Source organism: Capra hircus, chromosome 20 (assembly GCF_001704415.2).
Source record: "Capra hircus breed San Clemente chromosome 20, ASM170441v1, whole genome shotgun sequence".
In the NCBI taxonomy this organism is placed as follows: domain Eukaryota; kingdom Metazoa; phylum Chordata; class Mammalia; order Artiodactyla; family Bovidae; genus Capra; species Capra hircus.
The window spans coordinates 62,583,342-62,607,762 of record NC_030827.1 but is presented as its reverse complement, the minus strand read 5'-3'; the positions used below and the strand labels follow the sequence as shown (position 1 = coordinate 62,607,762).

General features: G+C 50.4%; 1 protein-coding gene across 1 annotated transcript in view; it reads right to left on the bottom strand.

Moving 5' to 3' along the window:
* The window catches only part of DAP (death associated protein), a 63,236-nt gene continuing 48,121 nt past the window's right edge, over window positions 9,307–24,421 (bottom strand). The window contains exons 3-4 of the mRNA XM_018065627.1: window positions 12,205–12,247; window positions 9,307–11,190 (exon numbers count right to left, since the gene is read on the bottom strand). Of these exons, the coding sequence (XP_017921116.1) occupies window positions 11,077–11,190; window positions 12,205–12,247 (157 nt within the window). The 3' untranslated portion in view covers window positions 9,307–11,076. The remainder of the gene's footprint in view (window positions 11,191–12,204; window positions 12,248–24,421) is intronic.

The window sequence follows — 24,421 nt, the reverse complement described above, 5'->3', positions numbered from 1 at the left end:
TCCATGAGGGTCTCCGCTCCCCCACATCACGCTTGGCCGCTCGCTTGACGCAGGCGCTCGCCTTCCTCTTCCGCTTCCGTCTTCCCCTCCGCCGCTCGTACGGGTAACTGTGAGGTGAATCAGCTTGAGACACACACGATCTATTTTGGAGAACAGGCTGCCATGGTTTGGAGAGAAGTTTCTAGACCTCCTTTTGAGGCTATTAAATCAGCGGAGCCAAGAGCCTGAGCATTTGTCTCACCTGTCCTGAGGGAGGGTGCCGGGGAAGCCAACCAGAGACCGTGATCTCCACTCTTCTTTGTATCAGTGACTGAGAAAACAGCCATTACACTGTCGAGCAAGGAAAAAGCTTGCTTTATCTACAATTTTCCGTTGCACCCAGGAGTGACTCTGCATCATAGCAATTTGATATCTTTTGCTCCAGGGACTGAAAAGCATACAAGCTTGGGTTACTTCAGCTGCTTCCACAAAACGTGCTCTGGCTCTGACACACATGTACCTGACCCGCCGCCCGCCTCCCTCCCCCCCCCCCCCCGCCCCCCGCCCCCCGCCGCATGATTCCGGGATGAGGGGAATCTGCCTTTTATTGTTTACTCGTATTACTATAAGAACAGATCACTGACTCAATGGACATGAGTTTGAGCAAACTCCGGGAGATGGTGAAGGACAGGGAAGTCTGGCTGCTGCAGTCCGTGGGGTTGCTAAGAGCTGGACATGATTTAACAACTGAACAACAACGAGAACCCAACAAACAGGGTTCCCCAGCCTCCATATTGCTGATGTTTGGTCTGGATACTTTGTTTCAGGGGCTGTCCTGAATATTGAAGAACTTTTATGAGCATCCCTGGCCTCTACCTACAAGATTCAGCTGCTAGCATCTCCGCTTCCTCTCCAGTCCCCTGCTGTGACAACCAAATATATCCTCAGACACCACCCAGTGTTCTCTGGGGCTGACATTGCCCACTCCCTCCGTGAAAACCACTGCCCTTGAGATAATGAAGATCCTTACTAATACTCTAAAGCCTGCAATACATCTCTGTTCAAAGAAAGACCCAAGCAGGTTTCTGTTTAATTTGCACAGAAGCTGAGCCCTTGTGCTACAAAATGTGGAACTCTTTTAGGTGACCCTCGCCAGCACAGAATGACAATGCTTGTCATTGCAATCAAAAAGCTCACTCGGGGCTTCTGGATAGAGTGCTAAATCTTCTCCAGACTGTAACAGGTTATTATATCAGATCCTGTGGGTTCTTTTCCTGTTGACAAATTGGATTTTTTTTTAAAACATGGCAGTTGGATTTGTAATAATATTTGAGATTAAGTGGGAAGATGAGGGAAAAATTATTTTCTCTTGTCGTGCATGCCCTTAATTGAATTTTAGAATGTCTGTTCAAAAGAGCATGTTCAATGTTAGATAGAAGGTCATGAGGGTGCCACATGGTCAAAGTAAAAACAGATCTGTGATGCTCCTAGAATTCCAAGAAAAATGAACTACCATGAACTCTTGTGATGGTCTATTTTATGTGTCAACTTGACTGGGCCACAATGCCTAGATATTTGGTCAGATATTATGCTGGATGCTTCTATGAGGGTAGTTTTGGTTGAGATTCACATTTAAACCAGTGGACTCCTGAGTGAAGCAGGTTACCTTTCATAATGTGTGTGGGCTTGAATAGAACTCAAGATTGTCCTTCCCAGAGAAGAGAGAATTCTCCCAGCAGAATACTTTTGGACTTGAATTGTGTTGGCTTTTCTCTGGGTCTCTAGCCTGCTGGCCCATCCTGAAGATTCTGGACTCATGAACCTCCACATGGGACTTCCCAGGTGGCTCAGTGGTGAAGAATTCATCTGACAATTCAGGAGACATGCATTCAATCCCTGGGTCGAGAAGATCCCCTAGAGAAGGAAATGGCAACCCCTTCCAGGATTCTTGCCTGGAGAATCCCATGGACAGAGGAGCCTGGTGGGCTACAGTCCACCAGGTTGCAAACAGTTGGACACGACTGAGCGACTGAGCACTCAGTGAGCATGGGCCTCCAGAGTCACATGAGCCAGTTCCTTAAATCTCTTTTTCTATCCATCTATCGTGCTGCAGTCCACGGGGCTGCAAAGAGTCGGACACGACTGAGTGACTGAACTGAACCGATCCATCTATCTATCATCTGTTTCTTTACGTCTATTCTATCTATCCTCCATCATCTATATATTTATCTGTATCTATTCTATTTATCAATCTATCAAGTACCTGTTTCTTTATATCTATTCTGTCTATCCATGTACCATCTATATGTTTGTTTATGTCTGTTCTTCCTGTCTATCGTCTATCTATCATCTGTCTATCTGTCACCTATCTGCTGGCGCTGTTTCCCTGGAGAACCTCAGCTAATACAACAATTGAGGATATTTCAAGTACACAAAACTTTCTGGTTAACCGCCACCACCCACTCACTCCCCTCTCTGTTCTTCAGGAGCATATGGCTATAGATGTCTCCTGGGAGGATTATGAAATGCCTGATTTTTAATTTTATTTTTTGTTTTGTTTTCATTTTTACACTGCAGAGGCAGCAGGATGCCAACTCTTGGGGAAGAAAAGTTTACTTTGGGGTTTGTAGAAGGAAGCATGTAACCAGCACAGCAGCTGTGAAGTTAGAAAAAGCTGCAGGGTTGCAGAACCCCACAGGTAGGAGGCAGATGTTTAAAAAAGAATTCATTAATTAAAAACACTTTCGGTCTGGTGGTGTCTCCCACCCTGCAGGCTCTCCCTTGAGTCCTGCCCTTTCTCAGGGTGCCTGAGCCCAGTGCCCGCTGGGGTCAGGTGGTCCCTCCCTGTCGGCATGGGCTGTCATACCTGCAGCCTTGCTCCTGAGCATACGCGAGCTGCTAGCTTGTGAGAGAGCCAGGACTGGGTCTGGGAGCAGGATGGTTCCAGGCTGGGGCACACTTGAGTCAGCTTTCAGCAGTGTAACCTCCGAGAAGGTTCAAAACGCTCATCTCAGAGCCCGGTTGCCTTCGCACCTGCTCTTCAGCTCCCTCCTGGCATTGGCTTTAATTGGGCAGACTCTCACGATGTCTCTGGTCTTGCATCATCAATTAACAACCACCACAATAATGATGATAAATGAACATAGACGGCGTGCTCACACAGCTCCATCAGGGAGGTTCTGGAGGCTTCCTCTTGCGGGTGATGAAGCTGAGTCCAGAGAAGAAAACCCAGGTGCCCAGCTGCCCAGCTGCCCAGCTAGGGGAGGAGGGACATGGACTCTGAGGGCGCACCGCCCCTTTGGGACTTCGTCGGGGGTGCTGACCCTGACCCTGGTTTGAGGATGCAGCTGAATGTCCTCTGAAGCAGATAGGCATTGATGCCACAGACATGGACCTGAGAACCAACCCAAGTTCCTTTCTCTGGCCCCAGACAGGAACTGTCCCAGGGCTTCTCATTCCTTTAGGAGGGCAAGTGCCCAAAAGTGAACTGGTCTTCCCAGGTCAGGCCAGGGAGCAGAGGCCCAGTGGGGACTTGGCACTAGGATGTCTGTTTCTTGGTGCCCCGGGTGGGTCTCAGGTTCCAGCGGCGGTAGCTGGGCAAGCTGGAGGCACTGGAAGATGGCATGTTCCCCTCCGGTACCTCCTGGGGCTGGACTCCCTCCAGTAACACCTGTAAGTTACAAGCGCATTTCTTGCTGAAACCATTCAAGGGCTGAGCTTTCTACTGGGGTGACATGAGCCCCAACAGAGACTGGGGCATAGCATGCAGGAGCAGGGGCAGAAGTCAGTCTGGTCGACCTCGGGGTCACACGGGATCCCCAGGGGGTCCTTTGGTCCCAGGGTGCCCATCCCTGCTCCACGGGTCACTTGCTGAGCCTCCGGTCTCCTCCATGTTTCCTCGCTGCTGCTCCCGCACAGCGTCTAGAGTGGCTCTCAGCCAACCATCTCCTTCTGGAATCTTCTCTCCCTGCTAACACACAGATTCAGCATTGCACAGTTCCAGCATGCTGTCCATGTTGGAAACCCTTTTCTACTGAAACTGGTTTCCCTATTAACCAGGGGGTTAATGCCTGCAATTTTCTTTTCATCTTTTACCAAACTCTGCCTACACAGTGGCCCAATTAGACAGGTGAAGGACTGAAATCCAGAGATGCTGATTGAGAAACTTCTCACCCCAACAGGGGCCAGGTTGGAACCAAGTAGGTGTGAGCCTGCCCCAGTGCAAAGCCAACCACCCTAACCCTTTCTTCAAGCCCCTCATCGGAAGTGAAGGTCGCTCAGTCATGTCTGACTGTTTGTGACCCCATGGGCTATACAGTCCATGGGAACTCTTCAGGCCAGAATACTGGAGGGGGTAGCCTTTCCCTTCTCCAGGGGATCTTCCCAACCCAGGGATCGAACCCAGGTCTCGGGCATTGCAGGCAGATTCCTTACCAGAGCCACAAGTTCAGTTCAGTTCAGTTCAGTCGCGTCCGACTCTTTGTGACCCCATGAATCGCAGCGCACCAGGCCTCCCTGTCCATCACCAACTCCCGGAGTTCACTCAGATTCACGTTCGTCGAGTCAGTGATGCCATCCAGCCATCTCATCCTCTGTTGTCCCCTTCTCCTCCTGCCCCCAATCCCTCCCAGCATCAGAGTCTTTTCCAATGAGTCAACTCTTCTCATGAGGTGGCCAAAGTGTTGGAGTTTCAGCTTTAGCATCATTCCTTCCAAAGAAATCCCAGGGCTAATCTCCTTCAGAATGGACTGGTTGGATCTCCTTGCAGTCCAAGGGACTCTCAAGAGTCTTCTCCAACACCACAGTTCAGAAACATCAATTCTTCGGCGCTCAGCTTTCTTCACAGTCCAACTCTTACACCCATACATGACCACAGGAAAACCCATAGCCTTGACTAGACGGACCTTTGTTGGTAAAGTAATGTCTTTGCTTTTGAATATGCTATCTAGGTTGGTCATAACTTTTCTTCCAAGGAGTAAGCGTCTTTTAATTTCATGGCTGCAATCACCATCTGCAGTGATTTTGGAGCCCCCCAAAATAAAGTCTGACACTGTTTCCACTGTTTCCCTATCTATTTCCCATGAAGTGATGGGACCAGATGCCATGATCTTCGTTTTCTGAATGTTGAGCTTTAAGCCAACTTTTTCACTCTCCTCTTTCACTTTCATCAAGAGGCTTTTTAGTTCCTCTTCACTTTCTGCCATAAGGGTGCTGTCATCTGCATATCAGAGGTTATTGATATTTCTCCCGGCCACCAGGGAAGCCCCCTATTCATCACCTTACAATTACTGGTATGTCTGCTCTGACTGGTACCTTCCTTAAGGATCCTGAAAGAAGTGTAAGAGTCCATGGGTCTATCGTAGTCACAGACACATGCAAGCATCCTCTCAGTTGATTTTATTTTTTAAATTCTTTCTGAAGTGTAGTTGCATTACGATGTTGTGTTAGTTTCTACTGTACAGCAAAGTGAATCGGCCACACCTGTCCACATAGCCCCTTTCTCTTGGATTTTCTTCCCATTCAGGTCACCGCAGAGCACAGAGTGGACAGGGGACTGAAGGACAGTGGACAGTGGACAGTGGACAGAGTGGACTGAAGGGCTGCAGTCCTCGGGGGCGTAAAGAGCTGGATGCGACTGGGCAACTAACGTGCACAGAGTACTGAGGAGAGGCCGCTGCGCCTTACAGTGCAGTTCTCATCAGTAACCTGCTTTCTACACAGGATCACAGTGCATACACGTCAATGCTGACTCCCAACTACTCCCACCCCAACTCCTTTCCCCTCCTTGGTGGTCATATATTTGTCTGTCTATATATTTCTGTTTTGCAAATAAGATCATCTATACCCTTTTTCTTCCCTGGTGGCTCAGACGGTAAAGCGTCTGTCTACAATGCGGGAGGCCCAGGTTCGATCCCTGGGTTGGGAAGATCCACTGGAAAAGGAAATGGTAACCCACTCCAATACTCTTGCCTGGAAAATCCCATGGACGGAGGAGCCTGGCAGGCTACCATCCACAGGGTCGCAAAGAGTCGGACACGACTGAGTGACTTCACTTTCAACCATTTGTCTAGATTCCACATATATGCATTAACGTGCACTATTTGTTTTTCTCTTTCTGACTTACCTCGCTGTGTGTGACAGCCTCTAGGTCCATCGTCTGTTGATTTCAGAACATTTCCATCATCTCAGAAAGAATCCGTTTGCTTAAGCTCTCACCCTTGTATCCTGCCTGCCCCCCGACCCCAAGCCCCGTGCAGTCACCGTCTCTAGATATCTCCCTATTGTGGACATTTCATGTAAATGGAATCCTATGATACCTGGTCTTTTGTGACTGGCTTCTTTCACTGAGCATAATATTCTCAAGGTTCACTCATATTGTCCCATAGATCAGTATTGCATTCGTTTGCATGGGCAAATAATGGAACGATATTTACAGTGGAGTAATATTCCATTTGTGTGTATGTGTATGTGTGTATATAACATTTTATGAATTCAGTCCTCAGTTGCTGGACCTATTTCAGTTGTTTCTACCTTTTGGCTGTTGTATATAATGCTACCCTAAATATCTGTGTACAAATTCTTGCACAGACATGTGGTTCCATTTATTTGGGGTATATACTGAGGAATAGACATGCTGGGTAACACAGTAACTCTGTATATTTGTTTGAGGAACTGCCAGCCTGTTTTCCTAAGTGGCCTCACCGTTTTTCATTCTCTGAATGAGTCACTGTGCACGGGTCTAATTTCCCCACGTCTTCATCAAGGTTCATTATTTGGACTTTTGATCCCTGCCATCTCTGTGGGTGTCAACAGGTATCTCACTGTCTTGGTTTGCATTTCTCTGGTGACTGATGATCTCGAGCATTCCTTGGGTGTCTATTGGCCATTTGTGTATCTTCCCTGGACCAGTGTTGGCTAACAGTGTTTTTTGACCCTGGGCACTGAGCTTCAGTCTCAGTCTTCCCATCTGTGAAATGGGCTGACTACCACCCGTGGAGCACTCTTACAGAAGATAGGATATGTGCTATTGAGACACAGTGACTGACCTGAGGATGCATGCAGCAGAGAGCTGCAATCTCAGGAGCTACTAGAACTGGGGGTGGCCGGCTCCCTAGTGGCCTGGGTCACTCATCCCTTGGCACTTCTGCCTTGCTCTCTTCCCTGTCTGTCATCCCCCGCCCCCCCTGCCATCTCCACGGGTGTGAATGGGTATCTCACTGTCTCCATTTGCTTTGGCTGCTCTGTGACCAGCAACACTGTAACAAAATCTGTGGTGGGCAAAACTTTCTCATAGTAAAGCTCAGGAAACCAACTGACCAAATGAACAGCTATTCCAACACTGTGAGCTGGGAGCAGGGTTTCTGGCTTTTCATCATGTGGTTGAGTCCTGAATTGAAGTATCCCCCCGAGAAGATAGATAGTTCAGGTCCCAGGGTCCCAGGGTCCCAGGTCCCAGGGTCCATGAACATGACCTTGTTTGGAATTAGGTTTCTTGCAGATCTGATCTGTTGAGGTGAGGTCATCTAGGTGGGCTTCCCTGGTGGCTGAGATGGTGAGGAATCTGCCTGCAATGCAGGAGACCTGAGTCCAACCCTGGATCAGGAAGATCCCCTGGAGGAGGGCATGGCAACCCACGCCAGTGTTCTTGCCTGGAGAACCCCATGGACAGAGGAGCCTGGCGGGCTACAGTCCATGGAGTGGCAAAGAGTAGGACACAACTAAATGACTAATGCTTCCACTTTTCACACTGGATGGGGGTGGCTCTGGTCCAGTGACAACAGAAGCAGAGACCGGGTTTGTGTTGCAACAAGTCAGTGATCACTAGGCGTTGCCAGCAGCCGCCAGGAGTAGACGAGGCCGGGGATGATAGTCACCTGCAGCTTCTGGGGAGGCAGCCCTGCCCACACCTTGACTGCAGACCTTTAAGCTCCAGGACCAGGAGGTCACGCATATCCATTGTTTCCAGCCGGGGGTCCTTTGTCACGGTGGCAACTAACAAATGCAGGTGACAATGATGTTTGTGACAATGTGGAACGCCCTGGAGGGCAATTCTGCCCCGTTTGTTGTGTGCTTGGTATTTCTATTTGTGTATGTTAGTCACTCAGTCGTGTCCGACTCTTTGTGACCCCATGAACTGTAGCCAGCCAGGCTCCCTCTGTCCATGGGATTCTCCAGGCAAGAATACTGGAGTGGGAGGCCATGCCCTCCTCCAAGGGATCTTCCTGACTCAGGGATCAAACCCGGGTCTCCTGTAGCTCCTGCGTTGCAGGCAGATTCTTTACCATCTGAGCCAAGAGGGAAGCCCAAGAATACTGGAGTGGGTGGCCATGCCCTCCTCCAGGGGATCTACCCGCCCCAGGGATCGAACCTGGGTCTCCCGCATTGCAGGCAGATTCTCTACCCTCGGAGCCACCAGGGAAGCCCTTCACAGTTGTACAGTAACTGGATATAATCGCGAGTGTCATAAATGGGGGAAGACCTGCGGCTCTGGTCATTCTCAGGTCTGCTTAGACATAGGTTATTTTGAAAGACAATACAGACTTTGGAAGAAGGTAGGCTGCATTCTCTAAGTGGAGGGTCTGGGCCCTAATGAGTCATAGGAAGTGTTTGGTAACCTCCTGCCAACAAATGTCTGCACAAACATTTCTCAGAAGGCTACGTGGCCTGGTAAGTCAATGTTATATACCTAGAACAACACTCTACCCAGTGCACCCTCATTCTGTCCTCAACTTAGAAAGGGGGGTGGGGGTGTGAAGGCAAACAGCAGCATGCAGAGGTGACACCAGGGGCCGGGGGGAGGCCGGGGTGGGGACACAGACTCTGGCCGTACGTGCCTTCCCCTGGCTCAGGGCCGCCAAGCTGCCCTGTCCTTCTAGGGTGAAAACAGGTCAGGGTCCCTCCCAGCTCACATCTGTAGTCTGACTCTGGATCTCAAAGCTAATAATTAGGATTATTTTCTCATCCTGCTCATAAGGGTTGCAGGGGATCTTTGGATAAATTAGGTGAATGTCTTATTTGTCAAACGCTGCTCACAGCCACCCTTGGGCTTCCTACTAATCATTCTTCCCAAGTCTGTTCCCAAAGGACCTTCCGAGCACAGGGCCAGCTGCTCGGCCCAAGGAGTGCATTTTAATCCACTGTATTAAAGCTTTTCCACTTTATGATATTTCAAAGGAGGTGATTAGACTCGAGGTGCCAGGTGTCCAATAGTTTGGCTTTGTGTCTGGGAAACAATTTGTGAACATACTCCTTATTTTTGCATGTTCGTATTTCTTTTGAAACCATCTGGCAACCCTAGCAAGATGAGAAAGAACAATCTCTGAGATATAAGAGAAAACAAACCACACAGGAGCTTCATTAGAATGATTATTCTTGAAGTTAACCATTGATAAATTCATTCAGGGGAACAATTTGCTTTCAGTGATCGGGAGCCCACAGGTACACACCAAATGTAGCTAAAAGGACAAGAGAAATGCACAGCACGGCGCTCCTGGCTGCAGCACTACAAGGTATCAAGGATGAGCCTTCATCTCTGCAGCAGAGGCTGCAGCGGTCCAGACTGACCCAGTGCTGTCTGCTCTCAGGATCCTTCAGAGATGCTGGCTCTGGGAGGTCGCCAGGAGGAGGCCACACACCCAGGTGGCATCTCCAAAAGCCAGCCTCTGTTTATAGGAACACCTCAGCGATTAAGAAATGTATGTGACTACGCACTGCCTTAAGGGTGAGACTCTGGCTCCAGAAGTCAATGAGAGGGGAAACCAAGTCGCCTTTAGGATGTGAAGCAGGGCTGGCTTTTCCCTTAGAGAGGGGCAAAAGCTAGGTCTGCGTCACCTTTACCAATCATGGATGTGGAGTTGGAAGGTGTCAGAAAGGCTGTGGGTGCCTGCTGCCCCCACTGCGGACCTGCAGCAGATACTGCCCTGGCAAGTGGGACAGTCAGGCCACACCAGCTCCCAAAGCATTTGCTCCGGGAGATTTGAACAACTGCTTTTCAGAAAAGCAGGGCACCCGACTTCTGTGAGGCAGTAAGCAGTCTAGGGCAGCTCTGGGCAGGAAACCCAGGCAGAAAGCGTCGGTAATCTGAGATGCCCAAATGAACGGTGCCCTAGGGCAGAGGTTGTTCTGACACTTCAGCTGGCTGACAAACAGGCTTTTCTAGCTCCAGTGGTGGGTGATGCTTCTACTCTTCCCTCAGGGAGCAAAGTCAGGTTTCATCCCTTCGGTCTCTCCCTGTGGTCAATGCTTTTGCTCTAGCGTTCCAGGATTAGCCATGTGTGTCTATTCCTCCACCTGGTCAGGGATCACTCCGAGAACTCCAAAGCGGTTCTCGAGGTGATCACTGAAAACAATGAAGGTTCGCCTTGATTTCCTGGCGAGCCTGTGTGGATGGTGGGGCCGTGCAGGACTTGGGACTCACACTGAGAAATCTCATTCTGGAAGTATTCCGTTTGGACAATATTTTTCAGCCAGATGACTGCTGGAATAAAAGAGCCTCTTCAAAGTGGTAGGCTCTTTTCTGGCTTTTCTGGGAGAGCTTGGTCGCCCTGTGCTCGGATCCCTCATCACACAAGGGAGGGACATTCAGTGATGCTGCTGTCTACTGAAGTATCCTCCCTACTCAAGTTTTCTATAATTAACGCCTTCATCTCTTTCTCTTCCCTCTAGGTGTTAAGATTTGATTGTCCTACTGCTAAAAAGCATGCAATGATTGAGCTTTCCCCTGACCTTAGTCTAATCCTCCCAGATTCGTGCCTGCTAATTTTTAAGACCACTGGCAGGGCAATTGATGAACCACAACTGAAGCTAAACTGGGAACAGTGTCACTTCACTCAGGTCTTGGTAAGTTCTGCTTAGGGCACAGAGAGAGGCGTGATGGTCCTCGAATGACATCAGCCAGGACTCCCTGGAAGTGAGGTTTGGGGGTCTGATTCTAGTTTTAGAGCTGGAAATTGAAGGCAAAAGAAGGGGCGCTTTGCTTTGTCTTAGATTTCCCAGTGGGGCAGTGTTTTGAGGAAGATGCCAGTTCTCTTTGCCAGAGGAAATACCAAGTGTCGGGGAACCGAGGTGTGCCTGGTGAGGGCGCTGGGTTCTTGCCGGTCACTTGCGAGGTTGCTGGATGTGCTGGGTCCTCGGGGAGGGGTGCCTGTCTATGGAGGCGTGGGGCTTCTGGTGGGCCACCTGGGCGGCCGCTGGGGGGAAGTCCTTGTCGCCCTGCGGGAAGACACGGAAAGCACTGTCTCATCAACCATGGACAGCTGGTTGAGTTTATGCACGCCTGTCTGCGCAGTTGCTCAGTCATGTCTGACTCTCTGTGACCCCGTGGACTGTAGCCCACCAGGCTCCTCCATCCATGGGATTCCCCAGGCAAGAGTACTGGAGTGGGGGAGCTGTTTCCTTCCTCCAGGGGATCCTCCTGACCCAGGGATCAAAAACGTGTCTCCCGCATTGCAGGTGGATTCTTTACTGTCTGAGCCGCCAGGGAAGCCTGAATAATAAGTTCATGAGCAAGACCCAAACCCAGCATTCTCTGGCTTCCCTGTGCAAGTGGGTGGGTGGTGGAGTGGAGAACTTGTTGGAAGGTGGAAACCCATCTCCTAGGACTGTGGGCAGGTCCTGAGGCTTTTGGGGGAGCTTAAAGGGGCACAGAGACCCATGTACCTTCCAGAAGGTGAGAAAGCTCGCCATCTCTGCCCCCACACCAGGGGTCAGGTACCACATGACCCACTCAGAACTAAGCTTGGGTGTTGGGTGGCTTTCTTCTGCTAGAGCAGTTCTTGTGGTCTTTTTGAATCCCATGGACAGAGGAGTCCGGTGGGCTATAGTCCATGGGGTCACAAAAGAGTTGGAGCCGACTTAGCGACTAACACTTCACAGGTATTGCCGTGTAATTCTTATTTCAAATTTCTTCAACCATTAATAAGTGTAAAAACATTGTCAGCTCACAGATACCCCAGAAACCCGTTGGCCCGTGGACAGGCTGCTGAAGCTGGTCAAGTCTAAAGAGAAAGAGGACAGAAGAGGGTGGAGGAGAGGCAGGCGGGTGCTATGGGCTCTTCTGGCCACCACCCGGTCTGTCCCTGACCACAGAAGCAACTTCTGTGGACAGGGGGGCAATTAAGAGCCTCCCCACCCCCCAGCTCCAAGGTGGATGAGTGCGGTGGAGTAAGGACAGGCGGAATCAGGAGATCACATGCTGAGACCCCAAAATGACCAAAGGGCTCTTACCCGGGCGATGACTCCGGAGATAAACACGGTCGGCTTGGGTGGACTGGAAGACAAGAAGGAAAAGACATGGACCACCACGATTCACAGAGAGGAACATGAGGGTGAGGCGGATGGGGAGCCCGACTTCGTGACCACTTGACACATAAGGAGCCCCCGGAAGGAGGCGGGAGCAGGCCTCTTGCCGTTATTTCATCACATGGACCTGATGGCCGCCATGCTCCGGACACCGGGGGGTCCCCTTCCTCCTGAGGCTGAGCTCAGGCGGAGAGGGAGAAGGCTGAAGCAGACAGAGGGTGTGTTGCTGAAAAGCACTCTTTTTGTTTTTGGGCAATACTTCAGCTAACTGTGGGCAAGCCCAGTGGTTTTGGTCTCAGCAGACTGTGGACCTGGGTGATCCCTGGAGCAGGGAAGGGGCAGGGTCACAAGAGAACAGGAGACTCCAGGCAAGGAGCCTCCAGTCCGCTGGGCTGCGAGGCACTCCCCTTGCCAGAGTCCTCAGCTTCTAGAAGCTTCTAACGGGGGAGATTCTCAGAGCCGATCGATGCAAAGCTCCTGGCCTTCCTGGGATGCCAAGTATCAAAAATGTAAGGTCCATGCTTTCACTGCAGGTGGCACGGGTTTGATCCCTCGTTAGGGAACTGAGGGGATTCCCTGGTGGCTCAGACGGTCAAGAATCTGCCCACAATTCAGGAGACTTGGGATTGATTCCTGAGTCAGGAAGATCCCCAGAGGAGGGCATGGCAAACCCCTCCAGTATTGTTGCCTGAGAAATCCCATGGACAGAGGAGCCTGGCAGGCTACAGTCCATGGGGGTCACAAAAGAGTCAGACAAGACTTAGAGACTAACACTTTCACTTCACTGTCTTAGGGAACTAAGTTCCTGCATGTCCCATGGTGTAGCCAAAAAAGAAAAAAAGAAAGAAAAAGTAAGGTCCTTGTGAAGCTCTTGCTATTTCCTAATCTCTTTCATCATACTGAGCTGACCCACCCTGTCGCCAATACTGAGGGAACAGGATTTAGGATGAAAGCAGTACAGGTTCATTGTTCAAAAGCAACCAGCCAAGCACATTAGAATCACTTGTAGTTCTACTACCTGGAGAGAACTACTGTTAACATGTGGGATGTCCTTTTAGCCTTCCTTTTTGCGGATAGAGAGATGCACTTGTTTCCTTATTAAATTTTCTTCCTACCCAAAGAGTCACCTTGTTTTGTAGTCTGCATTCCGCAATTAGCATCTGGTGAGCATCAGTTCAGTTCAGTCACTCAGTCATGTCCGACTCTTTGCGACTCCATGAACCACAGCACGCCAGGCCCCCCCGTCCATCACCGACTCCCGGAGTTCACCCAAACTCACGTCCATCGAGTCGGGGATGCCATCCAGCCATCTCATCCTCTGGTGAGCATACTTCTATGATATTATTAAACTCTTCTATGGGTTCAATCCCTGGGTCGGAAAGATCCCCTGGAGGAGGGCATGGTAACCCACTCCAGTATTCTTGCCTGGAGAATCCCACAGACAGAGGAGCCTGGCGGGCTACTGTCCGTGGGGTCGCAAGAGTCGGACGTGACTGAGGTTGCTTAGCGCTCACTCGCGTGCCTTTATAAAAATAACTGGGCGTGTTATAGTTTACGAGCATCAGAACACAGCTGCAGGCAGCACACAGGTGTGCACGCCTCTGAAATGTTTCAATGAGAGATAAGGGGACCCAGAAGCCGCTAGGTGGATGCAAGGCCGGTCAGTCAGGGTGGACAGTGGGGTGAGGGCAGCTCTCAGAACCGGGCGGCTTGGCTTAAGGCTGGTCCTGTGGGAAGACAGAGTGGAATCACCCCTGAGCTGCCCAGCCCACCTCCCACCAGCTCTGCTGCACCACCCTGGAAGGAAATCACTCGTTTTAGCTTTCTTTTGCTGCAGGCAAAAGTCCCAGCATTCAGAAAGTTCGTTGTTTACATCGGAAGTTCAGTTCAGTCGCGCAGTTGTGTCCGACTCTTTGCGACCTCATGGACTGCAGCACGCTAGGCATCCCTGTCCATCACCACCTCCCGGAGTTTACTCAAATTCATGTCCACCAAGCTGGTGATGCCATCCAGCCATCTCATCCTCTGTCGTCCCCTTCTCCTCCCACCTTCAGTCTTTCCCAGCATCAGGGTCTTTTCAAATGAGTCAGCTCTTCACATCAGGTGGCCAAAGTATTGGAGCTTCAGCTTCAGCATCAGTCCTTCCAATGAATATTCAGGGTTGACTTTCTTTAGGATTGACTGGTTAGATCTCTGACTAGGGATCAAACCTGGGTTCCTTGCTTTGGGAGCTCAGAGCCTTAGCTACTGGACCACTAGGGAAGTCCCCTCACCACTAATTATTTTATTTTTTGATAGAAGCCAGCCCAGTGGGTGTGATGTGGTATTTCACTGTGCTTAGATTTAGCAACTAATTTTAAGAATAAGCTTTCTTATGGCAGGGAATAATAAACATCTGTATTGATCATTCAAGATCTTTACAGCATAAACTCCACTGCCCCCAACAAAGTCCTCTCTCCTCTAAAACACTGAAAAGGCCATAACCGACCATAAGGACACATGGCAAATGCCTGTGCAAAGGTGACCGACTGAAGGCTAGCCCCTCGTGTCTTATCTAAGAGCGATCTCTGTTTTCACATGTCTGTTTGGCAGAGTGTGTGCAGTGCTGGTTTCATCAGACTTGGTCTTTTCCATCTTCAATTAATAGCATCTCAAACTGGTCAGGGATCATCTATTACCTTCCTGTAGTAAAGGCCCTCTCTAAACTCCTTGAGACATGGTAGCTTAAATTCACAAACCGCAGTAAAGCGTGTGCTCTCGAAGCTGTGCTTGCAAAAACACACTTGTTTAAATTCCATTAGGGTTCCACGTGAAGCATAACCTACATTTCCGAGATTCTATAAACTGTGAGAGCAGCTTTGAGGATTTATTTAATCTGATGAGAATCATTCTGACAGATGTTGGTTTGAAGAAGTAACATTACTTTCACGAAACAGAGACAGTGAAAAATATCATTCCTGCCCTCCCCACATCCTTAGGCCTTTTCAGTCTCTGAAAACCATATTATTTAAATTTAAAGGAACCACAAACCTGATGGAATTAGCGGGAATTAGAGCCCCTGTAACTGTCCCATGGAAAAGGCAATCTGCTCCAGCATTCTTGTCTGGAGAATCCTGTGGACAGAGGAGCCTGGTGGGCTGCTGTCCATGGGGTTGCACAGAGTCAGACATGACTGAAGCGACTTAGCATACATGCACGCATTGGAGAAGGAAATGGCAACCCACTCCGGTATTCTTGCTTGGAGAACCCCAGGGACAGAGGAGCCTGGTGGGCTGCTGTCTATGGGGTCACACAAAGTCAGACACGACTGAAGTGACTTAGCAGCAGCAGCAACAGCAGCAACCCTCCCATACATCAGCAGAAACCGCAGCTCTCTCACACTTGGCCTGTGAAGCTGCCAAATGTTTGATGCACGTGGTTTCCAGTATCCACCCGTCAATATGTATTAGGTGCTTAGTCATGTCTGACTTTTTATGACCCCAAGGACTGTAGACCACCAGGCTCCTTTGACCATGGGATCTCCCAGGCTACAATCCTGGAGTGGGTTGCCATTTCCTTTTCCAGAGGGATCTGCCTGATCCAGGGATCGAACCTGGGTCTCCTGGAATGCAGATGGCTTCTTTACCTGCTGAGCCACCTGGGAAGTCCATTTTACAGGTGAGGGGACAGTAAATCAGAGAGGTCCAGTAAGTCACCTGATGCCTGCATAGTGGATGAGTACTCTGAGCCAGACTTGGAACAAGAGCAGCCCAGAGCGTTAGCCTGTTGCCCTCATTTCAGGGCTGAGAACTGGGTCAGGGAACAGCCTCTATTTTTAGATTCTGGATTTTACACATGAGTTAGAGATGCAGATTTGTAAAGTAAGTAATCTACATGCAGTCAGAGGATCCATTATCCAGGCAGACAGTAGAAGGTATTCAAATCAGCCTTAGCACTTCCTTTCTGACTTGGTAACAGATTCTTTTTCCTTGAAAACCATCATTTATGTCTCTAGCACTTAACTAGGGCATGGAGCACTTCCAAATAAGTTATTAATGCATCTGATGCTCTTCAGCAGGTGTTTCCCTCTGTTACAGGTGAAGGTGCAGCGGCTAAAGAGGCTGAACTTTGTGGTCCTTGAAAGCACAGCCTGGAGGACGCAGGCCTGGACCCCTCAGCTCCGTGCTCTGTGTTGGTTCACGGGCCCCACCACTGCCCACGTCTCAGGTCCCAAGCTTCAGGAGCAAAGCTTGATTTCAAACTATCCATTGAGTCAAAATGCAGTCTACACAGTCTAAGAAGGAGGCCCAGAGAAAGGTGGCAGGTGGATGCCAGCTGAGTGTGGGTTCTGATGTCAGACCATCCCAACTCTGCAAGTGATTGGTGGGTGGGCTGGCATCTGACCTTCTGAGGCTCAGTTTCCTCATCTGTAGAATGGGTGTCAGTGGACCTTCTCTCACCAGGAGCTACACATACACACGCTGCTTGGCACACAGCAAGTACTCTGCAAATGTTAGGTGCTGGGGTGACGAGGACATCCCCAGCCCTCCTATGTCTCCACTGCTGATTCACAGCTGGTTCAGATCTGTCTCATCTTCAGATCCCCTGGCCGTGTAGAATAACCCTGCTGATCTGGGACAGAGAAGCTTCCAGGTAAGCAAAAAGAGGATCTGATACATACACAGATGTCACCAAACTATGGACTTGAAGACAAAAAGCCCTCCGGGTCCTCAGTCTATCTGATTCCTGTTTGACCCGATTGGAACGGCCTCCTTGTTAGTTTCCCAGCCCACGGAAGACTGGAAGAAAGCCCGGACAGTGATGAGACCACTTGAACTTATGGTGGGGCGGCTGCCTTGCTGCGGGCGGCTCCACCCGGCCCACCCGCTCCTCGTCCACCCGCAGCTGTGGTCACAGCACAGGAAGCAAGCTGGCAAGGAAGCTGGTGCGGACGCCAGTAGTGGCGGCAGGAGCACGGTCAAGTCGGCTACATGAGGACCTGGGAGCCATCATCACGTGATGCTCCCGCCCTTCCCGGTGAGAAAGCGTGACTGCTCAGAAAGGGACTGTACTCTTAAAATCTCCCTAAAAGTCAAAGCTGCCTGGGAATCGGGCAGCAGGGTTCTGATGAATGCTTGGACCCAGAAAGCTGCATCAGAGTCTCGATTTCATTTTCTGACAAGCGGCTAACACCTGGGTGCGGGGTGCGGGTGGCTGGGGTGGGGGTACTTTGTAGAAGGAAGCCGGAGCAGACCTTGAGAGGTGGAGTTTAGGCTGAGATCTGAGTGTGAGCGTGTGCACACACGTGTGTAACAGGAAGGCTTCATCTGCTGTCATCAGCAGAGTGCCTGGGGTCCAAGCCTCTCATCTCTTAGTGACGGAGGTGGGCCAGTTTGGGCTCAGATCCTGTGACGGACTCCTGGGAAAAGCCATCTCCTTGCTGGGAGGACTGAGCCTTGAGGTGGTCCAGAAGCTGAAGCTGTGGCTATAGTCTGTGACTCACAGAGTTTACTGAGAAATATATACCTGGGTGATGTTGAATAGATTTCCTCGTAAGTGGAAGGCAAGCAAAAATCCTTCCTGGCCACTGTTAATTCTTGAAATATCTTTCTGGCTTGGCATTCACTTATTAAAGTTATTAATCTTCTGGACACCAAAATCCTAATGAGTATGCCTGGTGACCAGAGGGAGCCCTCGCACTTGGCTGTACCCAGGCATTGCTTTGTCTCACTCTTCAAGGCTTGGCAGTCCAGGTTGCCTCCCTCCTTCGGCCTGATGTCAGGCGCTTCGAGAACTCTCCCACAAGATGGCACTGCTGGCCCTCTGAGCTTGCGACTTTCAGGCCAGCAAGGCTTTGTCCAGCTCGGCCAAGCCCAGGAAACTTCCCTCACAGGAAACTGGGGGTCCGCAGTGGGCAGGGGACACTGGCACCTTAGGGTGTGCCCCCTTCTCCCTAAGGGCGAGGTCATTGCTCAGGGAGTCTGACTACAGGGAAACCAAGTACGACTCAAGGGCTTTAGGAGAAATTCTAGATCTAAAGAAAATGATCAGGAGTCCAACTCCTTCCAGGATTTGGCATTCGGAGGTTGCAAAATTCTTAAAAAAAAAAAGGCTGCCTCAGGTCTTCGCTGCAGCACTCAGGATCTTTGGGGCTCACGGGGGATCTTCTGTTGTGGTACATAGGCTGCCCTCCAGCTGCGGCGTGTGGGCTCAGTAGCTGCGGAGCTTGGGCTGAGCTGCTTCATGGCATGTGGGGTCTTGGTCCCCCCACCAGAGATCAAACCTGCGACCCCTGCATTTCAAGGCAGATTCTTAACTGTTGGGCCACCAGGGAAGTCTCCTGTACTGTCTTTTTAAGGGCTTGAGCAAAGGTGCTGCTCTGGGGGCAAAGTCTGAGTTTGTGTTCACATCTTCATTTCAACAAGAAGACCGAGCTTCAGCATCAGCCATGGTGTCTCTAGTTCCCTGACTCAGGCCTGCTGATCCCAGGGGGCCATGACTTTGGGACAAAGCCTAGCCCAGCCTGTTCCCCTGAGTCTGTCCTAGACACGAGTCTCCATGCCAGAAGATGCTCTTTGGAATTCCAAAAAGTCTGCCCTCCAGATGACACTCCACCCACAGATACTGGACTGGTTGTTGATCCAGATGCCAGCAGCTCACCACATGCTCATTTCGAGAAGACTGCCACCCCTAGCGCTGACTGTGTAAGGCGAGGATGGACTATGTATAAACAAGTGTCCCACAGACACTCTAGCCACAGTGGCAGCTGCCTTACCAGGACCTCGGAAGCCCCTTCTTCCCTCTAGACACGTATTTTCAGAAAGCTACTCTAAGCTTCCCACCAGTGTCTTTACACATAGGACTGTCTCATCCTGTGATCTGACAGTGTTCTCTCTTCCGTCTTCCCTCTGCTCTCACCTTATTCTCTCTCTCTTGCTGGATGCAAAGAGGATAAGATGAACAGTACTGATTCTAATTCTTAGCTTGTATCCTAAGGATTTCATACACAGGTGCCATTCCAGGCCAGTGTGTGTGTGTCTGCATTCATCACAATACAAAGTGGTCACCACATCTGATAAGGGAAACCTGGCCTGGTCGCCTGAGCGTGCTGGGGTGAGCCGAGCATCTGCAGGGCTTAGGAAAGCACTGCCTTCCCCTGCTGTCTCTACCAAGTGCAGTGAGGACTTGGCAGCAGAGAGCAAAGCTGTATTATGGAGCGTTTGAGGGCTGGGCTTTGGAGACAAAGGGCTCTGGGCTCAAATCTTAGTTCAGAGGAGTAGCCTTCTTGAGCCTCTGTGTCCGTCTGCAAAATGGGAGCAATTCCTCTTTTAAAGAACAGTTGTTCAAGTGAAATAATGTATATAAACTGTGCTTACAGAGGATACTGCCTCCACTGGCAAAACCAGCTGGTTACAACAGAGACTTGCTCTGAGCTTAAGCTGAGAACACTTCATGTAACTATCTGACAATCAGTGTAGCGATCATTCATATGTATTAAATATTCTAAATGTTACCCCATTTCAGTAAGTAGCACTTACAATGAACTAACCCATCTTCGATTCTAAACACATCTGTTTCAGTGCCATGCTTTTGAATTCCAATACTGGGAAGTACTGGTGGCTCAGATGGTAGAGTCTGTCTGCAATGCAGGTGCTCGACCCGGGTTCAATCCCTGGGTCGGGAAGATCCCCTGGAGAAGGGAATGTCTACTCACTCCAATATTCTTGCCTGGACAGAGCAACCTGGTGGGCTGCAGTCCCTGGAGCTGCAGAGTTGGACATGACTAAGCAACTAACACTTTTCACCAGTGAATAGCTAATGCTGACTGCTGCTGCTGCTGCTGCTAAGTCGCTTCAGTCGTGTCCGACTCTGTGCGACCCCATTGACGGCAGCCCACCAGGCTCCCCGGTCCCTGGGATTCTCCAGGCAAGAACAATGGAGTGGGTTGCCATTTCCTCCTCCAATGCTGACTAGACAGGTGCTAAAAAATATATATATCTGTGGCCTATAGCTTGAAACCAGATCTCATTGGCTGTCTTTGGGGTCAGGGCTATGTTTTATACTGAGCTGGGGGTTCATGGTTCAAAGTACAAAGTATGTATTTCCTAGAAGACAGCTATTATGGCTATAAAAAGGAAAATGATTGTGTAAGTAGAAAAAAACCTGACAAGATGACTGTTAATAGAATTCCTATTAGAAAGAGGTACACACTGATGTTAAATCAAATACAGACACCAAAACCCTCCTTTGATCTGGGTCTACTCCCATCTTGGGAGGTGCAGGGGGCTGGCTCTGCATGGGACCAGCTCTCGCTAGGCTGGTTCTGGGAGACCCTAGTCAAGAAAGAGGAGACCCAGATTAACTCTCTCCTGGGAGACTGTTAGCAGGTCTATCTTGGCTGTGGGAGCTTTGCCTCTCACAAAAGTTAAGACATGGCCTGGGAGGACCAGTCACAGCTCAGGTTAAAGTCAAGTACATGGAGAGATGGATGAGAGCTTTTGGATTTCTCTGCTGCTGGATTCCCCAGTAATTACATCCTTAATCCACCCTCCAAACTCATGGCATGGAGGGACTCCGTGAGCTGATAGCGGCCGTGGCTCTCTCCCCAGGCTGCCTGGTGCACATGATAAGTGATAAGCTGCGGTCCTCAGTGGTCTCCGGATTTGCAGATTCACTCGCCGCCTGATTAAAACCCTGCCTCTGTGGACCTCTTCAGATTGCAACATGCCCTCCTGCCTTTTCTAGAATTAACAGAAAAAGAGGCGCCGAGTCAAGTACACAGAAAACTAAACGCACTGCAAATTCTGCTGACTTGAAACAAGCCAACGCGTGAGTTAGGACAGCTTCCGTTCAGGAGGGAAGCTCCCACCCTGTCCCATGTGTTGAGAGCAAGCTCTTGGGAATACCCTGCTAGCACGCAGCGCAGCAGGACAGACCGTGTCAAGGTCACTGCGATTGTGGGGAGTGCACGCTGGGCGCTGGTCAGAGCCTTCACTCTCTCTCTGGTGGTGAATAGTAAGGAAGCTAAGAATCCCTCCACAGTCCAGGTCGCTGTCGGGGGTGGAAATCACTATTCGGGAACCTAAGATTTAGTCTTTACTCATCAGTTTCATTTGTTGGGTTATTTGTTGATTCATCAGTTTCCCTGATTTATTCATTTAACAAGAATATGTGTGTGTATACACGTACACACTCTAAGTACCAAACATGGCTCAGAATTGGGAAGGCCTCACGTTACATCAGATGCGTCTCCCACTTGCTGCCTGGGCAGCGGCTGCAAGGACCTCCCCCCGCCTCTCATCACGGTCCTCCTCTCCTCCAATAACACCCACTGGGCAGCGCTCTGGGTTAGGGGCTTGGGAGGAAGATGAAAGTCCTTGGGGAGCTGGGCCCAGAGACCCCTCGAATGTCATCAGAAGGCCCACAGGGCACACCTGTGAGGTTCCCCAGATGCCAAACCGGAAAACAGGTCATTGCCATGTTCCAGAAATGAGTTTTCCTTATTTCAGAGTGGCCAGTCTCCATGACAACCACAGGGAAACCAAGCTCGTCCTCATCGACAGGAAGGAGGTCCACAGGCTGATCCTCCAATGGGGGTGGGATCCTCCAGGGCTGCTCCTGAGTACCAGCAGGGGGCTGGAGGTTCTCTCTGAACTTGACCAAGAAGGATTCCAAGTGGGGAAGGAAGGGCAGAGCCCCCAAAGCTCTCATCGCCACCCTCCCGTCCAGTGTCCCTTTGGGTACTGCCTTCCTGAAGGCCCTCTGCTTTCCATGGAGGCACCCAGATAATCTCCCTTTGCCACCGATGATGCATTCATGGTACCCGATATTAACATGTGAGGAGGGTAACAGGAGGCGGCGGCAGAGGATGTTGGGTAGATAGCATCACCGACCCAATGGACATGAACGTGAGCAAACTCCAGGAGACAGTGAAGGATGGAGAAGCTGGGCTATAGTCCACGGGGTCGCAAAGAGACTGAGAGATAAACACAACAATAACCATGCACAAGCATGGGGCTGGGAGAGACGGGCTGGCAGACAGAAAACATCCTCCCTGATGGCCAGGTAGCACCTGAGCCTCAGCGTCCTCATCTGAGATGTGGAGCTCGTCACCCCTGGATCTCCATCGGGGAGCGCCGTTTGTTAGGCACGCTGCATACGAGGTGGGACTCCAGGAGAGAGCTGTCATGAGGTTAGCATGTGAACAAAAGCCGATTTACCCCCATGTCACCATGTGGATGGAGGACTGGATGGTGGGCATAGTATTCGCAAAAATTGAAGCAGAGAAGCACATTCTTGTGGCTGGAGGACGTGTAACCTGTAACCATGAGGCAATACTTGGAGACCACGATGTGGATCGTGCCTGGAGCTTTGGGGGAAGAACTGAAGCTGAACCAGTGCAGCCTGAGCTTCCCACCAAGCCTAGTTATACCCGGAGAGATGGTCCCACAGCCACAGTCACATAGAGGGCGGCCAGGATGAGACATCGGGGCTGAGCTCTCAGCAGGCTGGTGATGACTTAGCTCCTGGGGGGTATTAGGGCTAAATGTAAGCTTGAAAGTGAAAGTGTTAGTCTCTTAGTCGTGTCTGACTTTTTGCGACCCCATGAACTGCAGCCCACCAGGCTCCTCTGTCCATGGGATTTCCCAGGCAAGAATACTGATTGGAGTGGGTTGCCATGCCTTTCTCCAGAGGGTCTTCCCAACCCAGGGAGTGAACCTGGGTCTCCTGCATTGCAGGCAGATTCTTTACTGTCTGAGCCACCAGGGAAGTCCAAATGTAAACTCAGTGTTTAAGACATCAAAGAAGAACCTATATTTTGAGATGGCAGGCGTGAACACACCCTGCCCAGGGCCTGCCTTCCACCACCATTGGGCAAATAAACCCATACTGATGCCCCATCTGTTCTGAGAGGGTGATGGAAACTGTGAGAACAGTGTGGCCACATTTCAGAGGAGCTGAAGGTTGTCCTCAGTCAAGGGCAGCTGTGAGTTACCATTACAAACGTAAAGGATTTGGGGTGTAAACTAACGCTGGGAGAGAGAAAGAGGCAGGAGCCCTTTTCCTTTTTTTTTTTAACACTCAGAGGAAAAGGAGTTTCCTTAGGGTTGGGAGAGGCGGGCAGTTCAGTTGAAGAGCAGGTTCTGGCTGGGGAGCTGGACTTGGTGCTGTCAGGATCCAGGGTGGCAGAGATGTCTAGGGTATGGCAGATCCATGCACATGGGTATGTTCACCACCCTCTGTGCCTGGGCTTGTGTGTTGAATAAACATTAAACAACACCGGTACAGCCAGAGGGCTGAGTTCCACAGACCCAGCATCACCAACACAGCCTAACTCCGGAGGGTGGTCTGGGGCTCAGGACACATCTGACCTACAGGCAAGTGGACCCAGGGCCCCGGTACCTCTGGGTTTCTCTGGATCATGCGCCACAGGTGAGAGAAGCCTGCCATTGATTTGCACCTTGTTGAAAACTAGGACACACTGCCCAACAAGTAGAAACTCCTGTGTGACAGAGGGAACTAGTGTTTAAAACCAGAGCTCTTCCCGGGAACGTGGGCCACGTGGTCTCTGGAGCAGAGAGTACGAGTCGCCTGGGTCTGCACTGCCTGCAGCCTCGGTTACTGCATCTGATGGTGGCGCTGTTATGATGGACATCAGAGGGACGGACCCTAGACTAAGAAACGTGACTCCCAGGGGGCTACCTGGAAGGTGTGGGGCACGGAGTCTGCTGGGGAGTAGGTGCCTGGCTGAGAATCCCTCGCCCGGGGGAGTCAGAGGGCAGTGTTCCACGTGAGACGCTCGACCAAATACCCAGATAAACATCCGCGGTGTCCGAGCGTCTTCTCCCACGGAGGCAGGCGAGGACGGAATGGGAGTACTAACTTGAAACACTGGTTTTTGTTTTCTTTGTGGTTTTTTTGGTTTGTTTTAAAATATTTCTAGAGCACAGTTGCTTTACAATGTTGTATTATTTTCTGCTGTGCAGCACAATGAATCAGTATATATATATGTATATATATCCCTGTTACAGGAAAAAGCCATTGCTGACTCCACGTTGGAACTGTTTTCTTTGACTTGCTTTCCGTTGCTTTTGTTATTATAATCACGCATAAAGGGCTGCCTCAGAGAATCCTGCCCCTCTGCCTGACCTAAGCCAAAGTG